We start from the raw sequence: 11,649 nt of genomic DNA, 5'->3' as shown, positions 1-11,649 counted from the left end.
GGCCATGAATGAGCTGTGAAAGTGCCTGAGGCTGTGCAAAGGGAGATTGTGTGAGCTGCAGTGATGCTCCCCTGCATTTGTTTTCCTTTGCCTCAATGAGTTTGTGTTGCAATGAGCATCTTGTGAAATGTCCTGGCAAGCTAATGATGGAAGTTCCTAAATCTGGTCATGCTGTGGGGTACACCCAGGATATGACTTTTTCAGCACATCAGATTAGAGTCTCTGAAGGCCCCTCACCATTGTGGGAAGTGCCCTGTGCAGGAGGGAGGCTGTGTTTGTGGCCACACTGGTAACAGGGACCCCTGGAGAAGAGAGATCCTTTTCTAGAGATGATGAATGGCCAAGGGAGAGTCAGTCCTGGAACTGTAGGTAAGCCCCAAACCTTCCTTCCTTTCGGTCCTCCTGTCAAAGCAGTTGGGAAAAGACAGGACTGGGATGGATCCTGGGCATGTATGGTGGCCAGCCTCCTCCCAGGAGATGGGGCTTAGGACAAGAGCAAGGCAACAGATGAGGGAACTGGGCAGTGCCCAGGCTGGCAGGATGACCTTTTTCCTAGAGCCAGGGGCAGTGGGAGTCCATGCAGACCATGCCCTGCTATTCCCTTCAGTGGGTTGTCGGTAAACAACGGGGATGAAGGGTGCTATCCTTCTGTGATTCTCCTGGAGAAGCTCTCTGCATCACACTGAGCACAAGTCCCTGCTCCCATCTCTGGTGTCTCACAGCACAACCCAGCCAGGGCTCTCCCAAGAGCTGCCAAGTGCCTTTTCTCCCCTGTGGGAAACAATCCCTTCTCTGTGTGTCTGGCTGTGCACACCCTGAGCTGGGCAGTCACTGCTTTGGGGGACTGGACCATTGCAGAAAGGGGCTCATGGTACAGAGACAAAATCCAGGTACTGAGAGAAAGAAGCTCTAAAGAGAGAGGAAGAGGAGGGAGATGCAGCAAGAGTGTTCAGTGTCAGACAGAGATAATGGAAGGCAACAAAGAAGATGTGTTGAGAAGAAAGGAGGTTTGGACAAGAGAGAGAGGAGTGAGGTTTGGCCAGAATACAGGCAGGTTTTGTGATGAAGAGGAAAATTAAAAAGCAGTTTCAGGGCTGCCTCTGTGTTATTGTACTCTGTGACTCTGAGGCACTGCTAGTGACAGGCAGCAGGACCTGCTTCCAGCACCTTCCACAGTTCTTGGAACAAGGGACCAGCAGGGTGTTGGGCTACAAAGCCACCTGGGTTATCCTGTCACCAAATATGGGCATGGACATGCTCACTCTTGCTTTGTGTTTTTCAAGCACAGCAGAAATTAGAAGCTTCTCCTCACTGAACATCTGGGTCTTCCTTATTTTTGCTCTCGCAATCAAAGCTGCCCTTGTGACCATCTGCCTTGGTGAGTTCCAGGGTCTCTTAATTTCCTCGGGATCAAGGGCTCAGGTGGCTGTCTGCCAGCAGAAAAATGGCATTCACCAAAGCACAGGTCAGAGAACCCTTCTCATGCAGCCTTGACCTCTGTGAGAAAATAGCTGTGGATTTAATACATCTTTTGAACCTCTGGGCATAAGGCAGAACTCCTGGATAAACTGGCTGTGTAAGAACTGCCTGTGGTGGCAGCAAGGCTGTCAGAACAGTTTTCTCTGAGTCTCTCAGTCTGCATGAGCTGAGAGCTTGGACAACACTTGTCTGATGGAAGGGTTTCCAGACATCCGTGAGCCAACGATTTCCTATTCTGCTTCCTAAGGAAGGCTGAGGCAGTACCAGTGTCTCTGAGCAAACAGAGCTTTCATGGCTAACTGTAGAAGACTCTGACCTATTTGGATCTCCACAGGGATGAGCAGTTGCTCAGCAGGTTAAATCCCTCAGCTGAGCTAAACCAAACGTCATCTCTGTTCTCATCCTTTATCTTTGTGTAGGGGTAATGTCACCTTTATTGGCAATGGGCGTGGTCTGCCAGACATCACCCTTGCCCCTTTCCTCTGAGCCTTCTTCCATTGTTCACCAGGAACTGAAGCCACTAGGATTTCACTGCTGATAACTAAAATATTTCTAAATTAGTTGATTGCTAAAAATAGGCATCTGGATTGTTAAGCACACCTGACCAGTTCCTAATACATACTCCCAAGTGACTGAGCTCCTAGTAAGTCCTTGGGACTGTGGCTTTGGCCTGTCACCAACAGTGCATTATTCCCCACAAACTAGATGTAGCAAGTCATAGGAGTTTGTGCTCCCCCCTGGTTTCTGCAGGTCCAGCTGGTTGGAATTATCTGCACCTGGACTGTGTGTTGCTGGTGGAACAGGCCCAGCTGATGGGAGATTTCTCCAAATGCCTTTTGATGTGTGTAGTTTAGGAAGAGACAAAGTGTGACAGTGAGAGGCTGCTTTGTACACTGGCAGCTGGGCTGTAGGAATGTGCATGGCAGAGTGGCTGCTTGAGTGGGATCAATCCTGCCCTGTGTGTGGTATGTCCTCTGTGGGATGTGCTTCCAGGGATCCTTCTGCTGTCTGACTTGGAACACGATCCCTTTCTGGCTGGGATGGCAGCTGTGCCATCAGGATCCTCTTTGGATCCGGAGAGGTGACAGCTGGGACAATGCTTGGTGGGGAAATGGTGGCAGGAGAGTCAAGGGGCCAGAGATGCTGTGTGAGGAGCTGGCAGGAAGGAGTAATCCTGCTGCCTTTCCTCTCCCTTTGCAGTGGTTCCCTTCTGGCATAGCAGTGACCAGCCCAGAGCCCTGCAGCAGCAGTTCTCGGAGTGGAAGTGCGACTCAGCAGAGCCACAAGGCACAGGTGAGTGCTCACAATGTCCCCTCTTCCTTGGGGCTAAAGGCCTCAAGGAGGCTGTGCTAGGAGAGCTCAAACGACATCACCTAAAGAAATTTCTTTAGACAGCTGAGACCCCCTTACAAGGATTACCATGGCTTTGGGTAGACAAAGATCACTGGTCCTTCCAAAAACAATGGGAAGAAATGTCTGTACTGTGCCTGCTTTTTCCTGCACTTTCTGTCAGGCAAAGGCTGTAAGGAGGGCAGGAGGACTGTCCCTGGAAAACTGAGATCTTTGCAATCACCACCTCTTGTTAGTAGCCTTCATCTCTCTCTCCTCTCTGCATAGACCGAGGCTGGATGTGCTGCCCAGAGGGCTGGAGAAGGTTTCAAAGAAGCTGCTATTTCCTGTCTCTTGATACAATGAACTGTGCTGAGAGTGAGCAGAACTGCACTGGGATGGGCTCCCAGCTGGTGGTGATCAACAGCAAGGCAGAGCAGGTGGGTGCACAGGGCTGAGAGAGGGAGCCAGCAGGCAGAGACACAGTGCTGGACCCTGGAGGGGACTCAGAGCCCCTCCTTGTCCTGCAGGGGAGGGGGAATGTTCTGTCTGCACCTCTGCAGCACCAGCTCCCTCTGCCACCAGCCCCACCCCATAGGGAGTCTTCATGGCATTCCATGCTTTGTTTTGGCCTTCATGGACTGAGGCAGTTCCCCTTCCTCTCTCTGGTCCCCTAAGATAGCTCCGGACCAGAGACGGAAAACAGAATCCGAATGGACAAAGGTAAAAAGCCAGAGGAGTCTCTTTCCCCCACAATTATGTCCAACAGTTTATTCTCCACCCATGTCCAGGCAGAGAGAGCAACACAAAGGATGGCGGGGATTTTTAAACCTAGAACAAGGGAAAGTGGGAAACCGAGTTGCTGCCAATGCGGTTGTGCCGGTGGGGAGGGGCTAAGGGAGGGCTAAACCAACTTTACAAAATTCCAGGGGGATTCAATGCAAACCATTTTCTCTGTACAATATAGAACCATAAGAATACAATATAACGTCTCCCCCTTTTTATTTTAATAAATTTAAAAGAAAGGCATTGCATTTATTCTGATTCAGAATATGGACTTGCCCACCACTTACAATGTTTGGGCAAGTTTGCTTTTACTTTGTAAACTCTGTGTAGTTGACTTCTGTGGTAGTAGGAATGAGACCATTAGTGGCTTTGAAAATTAAGCAACGTTGAATTATGAATGCCAACACGATGAGGAAAAGAGCAACACAAAACAACAGAATTGTCTTGAGTATTGAAGTCTACCATCCCGTACAGTCCACTGAACCAATCCTCAGATTCCTGCTTCACTTGTTCGATCAAATTTTTTGTTTCTCTAAGGGCTGTGTGAATGGTGGGAGTTTTGGAGGTTAGGTTCATGCAACAATGTCCTTCAAATTCTTGGCATTTGTGTCCATGCAGCAGCAGGAGGAAGGCTATGACTGCACAGTTTGGGAGTGTGACCTATCTGGTAATTACCTCATCTTGTAGGAGGAAGCTGATGGTGGTGGATGTAAAGTTTGCCTGTTTGACTACCCCGCACTCTAAGTGGCCCAATTCACCTGGAGCTTTGACTGCTGTGACCCATGGAAGGAACAGGGACACAGCAACTCTTTCTGACTTGGCCCAATGAAAAACTTCGGAATTACAGTTTGGGTCCAAATCGTTAGCACTTGTCATTTGAATTTTGTTGACTGAATTCTTTTTATGAGTCCATTTGCCAAGTCAGGTTTGGTTGGGTGCCAACAGGGACAGCCGTGCGAAGGTACAGGACCCTCCTAATAGCTGAGAAGGGATCCCTGCCCATGCCTGATCTCCATAAATTAAGAACAGAGCCCTAGGGAGGTTTTGGGAACTTGAATGGTAGGGATTGTCTGCTGCAACATGGCTTAGAATATTACACCACCTTTTGGCAGTGAACTCCTCCTGATATTGCAGTATGTTTTGAAAGGCTTTAGTGCTAGATAATGGGCTGAAGATAAACTGAACGCAGTTCTGGTGTTGGGGAAGAACCCAATAGCTCTAATTCTTGGGGTTCCTGAACTGCTTTGGGCAAATTAGGCAGCCACTCCTCTACAGGGTTCTTAATAATTACAGCTCACCGATGACAATTTTGGTGTGGTCAGATGCTCTGTGACTAAGGACTTGGGTTGGACATAGGTGTGTCAAAGCTGGCTGGATACTCTTCAGCCTTCAATAGAATCCTGTCCTGGTTTGAAGGACAGGTGTCTGCCAATAAAGGCAGAAGCTTCTCTTTGAAATAGAGAATTTAATTCCACTCCCTCCAAGTATTATAATTGTTTGAATCAAGGACTTTAAGACAGAGATAAGGGGATAGGAGTAACAGCTCTTTTACTAACATATATTTAACTGTACAAGCAGAAACAACAGCAGTTATTAAAATTACCAACAAAACAGAACAGTTAACTCAGTTCCAGTACTTTCTTTAGACGCAGGCACACTCTCTCTGCACTCGGTCCTGGTGGTGCAGACAGGCAAAGCCCGCACAGCTGCGGAGAGCAGGCGGGAGCGGGAGGGGCGAGGGCAGCAGTGGCTGTACTGTGTCTCAGGTGGGAGCAGGCTGGGAGCAGGCTTCTCGCTCACCATTTGTGTCCCAGTGATTTGTTGTGTCCTCAGAGATAGGAGGCTGGAGTGGGGCAGATGCAGGGCAGTTGATTGCAGAGGGTCTGGCTCTCCTGTGTTCTCTCCACGTGTGCTGTAGACAGGGGGTCCTCTTCTGTGGATGATGTTATTCTTCCTCCAAGCTCGCTGGAAACACGAGTAGACCCTCCCAGAAGCCTGCCCCCACCTACCCTTTTGTCCAGAGTCATCAAATGATCCTGGGTATAACCCAGCAGGCTCCATTAGCATGATAATGGGGAAAATTCTTTAAACTGGAACAAAATAAACCCAACCCCCAACAAATCACTACCAGGCAGGTGGACCCTCACAAGGGATGGAGATCTGCTAAGATTTTGCGATTGCTATCAATTTCAAATTTCTGTTGAACAACGGTCCACACAATGATCTCCAAGCCCAGGTATTTCCAAGGTTGCATCCTTTGGACTTTGTCCTCCTGCAGTTGCAATCCAGCAGAGGTTAAAACTTTAACCACTAGGTCAAGTGTGTGTTGGAGTATAGAGTCATCGGGGAGCACACCAGTACATCATCCATGTAGTGGAGGATGACGGCTTCCCTTTTTGGGGCGCGCACCAGCAACAGCAATGAGACTACGTAGCACAGGCAGATGGAAGGCCTTCATGCCCTGCAGTAATACTTTCCAGTGGTAGTGCTTCATTGGGTCTTCTCGACTGATAGTAGGAACCAAGAAGGCAAGCCATGGGGCATCTTCTGGGTGTAGGGGAATTTGGAAGAAACAGTCCTTGACGTCCAGGACAACCAATTGCCAATTTCAGGGGCGCATCTTTGGGGAAGGCATTCCAGGTTAGATTGACCCCATGTCCTCAATTACTTTGTTTATTTCCTAGAGGTTATGGAGGAGTTACCACTTTTCTTTCCCCGGGTTCTTTATTCCAAAGACAGGGGAATTCCAAGGGCTTGTTTTCTCTTCTGTGTGACCTTTGGCCAATTGCTCCTCCACGAGCTCCTTCAGCACTTTAAGCTTTTCCTTACTTAGTGGCCACTGTCCTATCCAAATTGAGGTGTCATCCAGCCATGTTAACTTGTGGTTAGGGCGCTTTACAGTGGCCGCCTCTAAAACTCCTGTGAGGTCTTAAGGATAACTAATTTGACCCCTCAGCTGGTTAAAAGCCTTTTCTGCAACACTACAAATCTTAAAGAAACACTACAGATCAAAAACAAACTTGGTTGACACCCAAATTTGGTTCTCGGGGCTAGCACAGTCCCCTTCACTGCATAAATGTTCAAAAGCGATATCATTCCCATCAGCAGCTTTCTCTCCTTGGGAGCTTTGCTGAAGCTCCCATTGGAGTCCCTTCAGAGCTCATTTCCACATGCATTCCCACAGATCAAATTCTGAGGAGGTTAAGAGACACCAGAAAAGATCTTGGAGATGGGCTGGGACCAACTCATGTGAGGTCACAATAGCCCTAATCATCCCTTTAAAGATCTCACTATCTTGGCCAAACTCCCTTTGGGTTTTACAGATTTCCTTTTTATTTTGATATCAAAAAGGCTGATAACTTCTATTTCCATTTCTCCTACCGGAATATATGACAGTAGCAACTGAGGGTATGACTTCCTGTTCCTAGTTTTGACCCCTGGGTTCCTTATTCCCAGGGTTCCCCCCTCTGACACCCCCCCACCATAGGAACTGGAAGGCGTGCCAGTCCCTCCGCACTTCCCTCCAACCCCCACTCTGGTGGGGCCCAGGAGGATGGACACCTCTCCCCCTGCAGGAACCAGAAGGGTAGCCACTGCCCCAGCCTTGGGAACTGGGAACGGATTCACCCTCCCCCCTCCACCTCCGCACGGCAGCCGGGGGGGCGAACACTCTCTCCCCTGTCCCCACACCAGCTGCAACTTGGAGGGGAGCAATCCCCCCCTCCATCTGTGCCCCTGCAGCATCTCAGAGGGGGAGGCACTTCCCCTCCCTCCCAAGCAGGGTCTGAACGGTAGGTCACCCTCCCATCCACCCCCACCCCTATGAGGGCCAGGGGGGCAGGGCATCGCTCCTTCCACCTCCATCCCCATTGCAGCCCAGGGGCGGGGGGTGGGAAACAGTAACTGGAGAAGGGGCAGGACTCCTCGGGTGGGAGGGGCAACCGTGGGACCAGGATTGCAACACATGGGGGCAGAATTCCAGGATGACATTATGCATGGAGGCAACATGGAGGAGGGAGGGGGAGGGGACTGTGAGGGGAGGAAAGGGTTGAGGAATGGGAAAGGATTTGGGGCGTGGATAAGTCAGTAAAAGGGATTGTGGGAAAAAGAAGGGTAGGACGGCGCCTTTCCTGTGAGGTTGGCGCCATCTTGAGTCCCAGCCACGAGGCGGACAGCCCCCTGGGGGTTAGCCATGTGGCTGGCATCATCTTGGATTTCAGCCATGCGGTCGACACTGAGTGGGTGGTGGAGGTCATCTTTAAAGCTAGCAGAATGCCAAATTTGGGGTAAAACAGCTAGTATATTGGGGTCCAGGGAAGATTGTCTGTTAGCCTGCGCACAGCTGTCAGAGCCAGGGTACTCGGGGGGGCATGCGAGCCCAGGGAGACTGTGGCTCTGCCGGGTGCTCTACGTTTCTCAGGATGTCCTGCATGCCCCCTCCAGTTAAGGGGCAGAGGGAGTAGGAGAAGGGGTAGGGGAGGCTGGGGGAATCTGATTCAGCTTCAGTTCCCTATGAACCAGTTCTTTGCAAATTAACAAGAACACAGGGAAGAAGTGAGACACAGCTTCATCTCCCTCTTCCATTTTTGAATGTCAATAGGTTTCCAGTTTTGTCCCAAGAAGGGCTAAAATTTCCATTCTTCAAGTTAAATTGGGGAAACTGTAGGGACAGCAAGCAAACAAAATGTTTTAACCGCTTCTTAGAAGTTTTAACATTTCCACCACCTAATATTCCCCAAATTTGGGAATATATGCTCCTTTGTTGCTAGAGAGGCGAGAGCCCATACTGATGTTAAAAGCCACATATGCAAACTGATTTACCTTTCTTTGCAGGGAGTGCAACTGCAGGCAGTTTCTCCCCCAACCCTGGGTTGAAAGGAAAGCCCCGCACTATCCATGCTGTGCCACTCCCCAGTGCCCCAGGGCCGCACACTGCTGGTGCCGGTGTCTCCACCGTCCTCTGGTACCACCGCCATTACCTGCCCCAGAGCCGCTTGCCACTGCTTGCACGGAGCGCTGCTTGGCTGCTGCTCCGGGGCCACATGCTGTTGGGCTGTGTCACCACGACTATGATTCTGGGGCCCCATGCTGCTGGCTACAGGCCATGCAGCCACGGCCATGATATGCCATGGTGCCACCGCCACGCGAATCTATGACCATGCGAAGCCTCCCCCGCTCTGAGGCGCCGCTATGTGTGGTCCACTGTCCGCGCCTGTCCCCCGTGTGGGAACCTGTTCCCCCGCTAACTGAGGGACACTATGGTGTCTCCGCTAAATCTGAGGGCTACTTAGCCCTCTCCTGGGGACCTCAGCACTGCAGGGTCATTGCAAAGAGAGTCCTTGTCCAGGTCTGGTCCACCTTAGGCTCAGGAGGGTTGTCAATCCTTGAGTGTCAGCCAGCGCTGCACAAAAAGCAGCTCCTTGCCACCAAGGCAACTACAATCCAAAAGGCCCTTCTGTGGGTTCTCTACCTCTCAGGAGGCCTACACGTTGGCGAGCCAGCTGAGGCTGTTCCCTTTCCTCGCTTGAGTACCCTAAGCTAGCTCGAGACCAGAAATGGAAAGAGAATCCACATGGACAAAGGAAAAAAATGAAAGGAGGCTCTTTCACCACAATAATGTCCAGAACTTTATTCTTGAACATTGTCCAGGGAGAGACAGACTAAAGGATGGTGAGGATTTTGAAACCTACGACGAGGGGAGGGGGGAAACCAAGTTGATTCGAATGGAGTTGCACCAGTGGGGAGGGGCTAAGGGAGGGATAAACAAACTTCACAATACTCCGGGGGGGATACCGTGCAAAGAATTTCCTCAGTGCAATATAGAACCATAACATTAAAATACAGCAATGGACATTGCACTCTCTCTCTGATTGCCAGGATTTCCTCTCCGAGCAGATAAAACAATCTCCACCAAGACAGAATTTCTACATTGGTCTGATTGAGGAGAAGGAGGGCGAGTGGCACTGGGTGGATAAGACTCCATATGATGTGACAGCTGCGTGAGTATCTCTTGATGAAGAGTATTTGGGGTGACTCCTGGTAGGGCAAGAAATTAGGACAGATGTGAAGGGGTCTGCTGGTGAATAAGAGGTGGTTGTCCCCATGCTTCTTTGTGAGAAATCAAAGATACAGCAGGACAGGCTGTGAAGGACACCAGGTTCCCATGGCCCATCTGTGCTGGATATTGGTTATGAATTGATTACCTATGACATGGAAGTCAGTGCTGGAGGCATAGGAAAAGCTTCAACTTGCTGACAGCAAGAACCCTTCAGAACGATGACCAGCCCAGCCTGACCTCCATTCACTGCACTTGGATGCACAAAATGGCCTGTGCTGAAATGCAGGGAAAGAGATGGGGCACAGGGAGAGAGCACCAGGACTGTCCTTGCTGTGTCTTGCCCTGGAGGCTGACAGGGGCCTCTGCTGGGTGTGAGGTGCATGGGATGAGTGGTGGTGACCAGTTCCCCCCAGCAGGATGGAGCAGGGCCCTGTTGTGCTGGAAGGCTGTAGGAAGGAGGCAGGTTTCCATGTGACACTGGTGCCAGTGGGATATGGAGTGGGAGCAAGGGCACTGCTTCTGCTCATAAATCCACTCTGGGAATTTCTGTCTCTTCCCTTCAAGCCTTGCATCCCGCTGTGGCCTTTTCCAACAGTGCTTCACAGTGAACACAGGAAAGTAACAAGCCTGTCTCTGTCTCAGGTTCTGGCGAGAAGGAGAACCAAATAATAAAAACAATGAAAATTGCACTGTAATTCATGTGCCTACACAACCTCCCAATAACTGGAATGATGTCAGAGCATATTTGGAGTATCATCGAATTTGTGAAGCTGCAGCAGTAATTGTGTGATGGAAATACCCCTGCCCTGAGCAAAGCTGGGAGCTGAGCAGTGAGCTGGGAATAGCGCTGGCTGTGCTGGGAGGGGTGGGGAGCCCTGACACATCTTCACTGTGTGTGGGAGGGGACCATGTGTGTGTGGAAGTGAAATGAGCTTTGTCCAGCATCCCCAGTGCATGAGGTGTCTCAGGGAACACAGGAAGGCTCAGGCTTCTCAAACAAGTCCTGTGTTCTTGTTTCCTCATCTCTCTGAGAGGATCCAGGAGCCTCTGTCTGAAAAGAGATGGACTTTCCAGGAGGAAGACACAGGAAAGGAAGACACATATCCAGAGATTCAATATCCTTGGTCTCCTTGATCTTGAGATGCTTTTTTTTTTTTTTTTTTGAGACACACACAAAATGTTTTCTAGTTCTCCTGATTTTGCTGAACAAATTCTGAAACCTTAGACCAGACAAAATACAATACCAGATCAATGAAAAAAGGCTCTGTGCTCTCTGTGAAAATCTCTCTTTCCTGTTCCATCTCTGTCTTGCCAGGGGTATGTTCTGAAAATCAAGAAATGGTTTGGTTTGGAAAGGACTTGTAAGGATAGTCTAGTTTCAAGACTGCTGAGTCAAGGGCAAAGACACCTTCCACTGGACCTAGTTACTCATATCCCCATCCAGCCAGGCCTTGAAAGTTTCAGGGTTGGGATATCCACATCTCCTATAGGCAGCTGATTCCAGCATCTCACCACCACACAGTCATATAATAAAAACCAGTCCTCTGTTATTTTAAAACCATTTCCCCTTGTCCTATCACTACATTCTTGTGCAAGAAGTCCCTCTCAGCAAGGCTATTTTCACTGCTATAGTATTGACATTTGTAGGGATTTGACTTAATTCCACAGGATTCAGCCAATTACACAAGCAGATGTGAAGAAGTGTCACAGGTAGCTGTGAGAAAGCAGCTGTCAGCAGAGACTGGTGGTGGTATCAGAGAACTGGAGATGCATGGTTCTGCAAAAGTCCACCCTTCTCTTTCCCTGTGCTCTAGTGCTCACCACATTCACAAAGCAGATGTGTATCTCATGCTGAACTAACCCCTTCACTAACTGCTCCTCTGATGCCACTTGAATGTTATGTGGTTGGAAGATGACCACGGTGCTCTTCCCAGCCTCTTTGGGCATGAGATACTTCTGCCCTCTTCCAGTGGCTTGGACAGCAGCAAGTGTTGAAG

At 49.8% G+C, this 11,649-nt stretch overlaps 1 protein-coding gene across 1 annotated transcript; it reads left to right on the top strand.

Annotated features, from left to right (window-relative positions):
• The first annotated feature begins 240 nt into the window (after nt 1–240).
• LOC130250601 (C-type lectin domain family 4 member E-like) lies at nt 241–11,403 on the top strand. Its single transcript, XM_056486430.1, has 6 exons — nt 241–369; nt 1,289–1,378; nt 2,680–2,772; nt 3,097–3,248; nt 9,472–9,593; nt 10,295–11,403. Exons 1-6 carry the CDS (start codon nt 330–332, stop codon nt 10,440–10,442), a joined length of 645 nt encoding a protein of 214 aa, XP_056342405.1. The 5' UTR covers nt 241–329; the 3' UTR covers nt 10,443–11,403.
• Nucleotides 11,404–11,649: the final 246 nt, after the last annotated feature.

This window comes from Oenanthe melanoleuca, chromosome 1 (genome assembly GCF_029582105.1).
Source record: "Oenanthe melanoleuca isolate GR-GAL-2019-014 chromosome 1, OMel1.0, whole genome shotgun sequence".
In the NCBI taxonomy this organism is placed as follows: domain Eukaryota; kingdom Metazoa; phylum Chordata; class Aves; order Passeriformes; family Muscicapidae; genus Oenanthe; species Oenanthe melanoleuca.
Note: the sequence above shows the minus strand (reverse complement) of the source record. Positions and strands in the feature narration are given on the sequence as shown.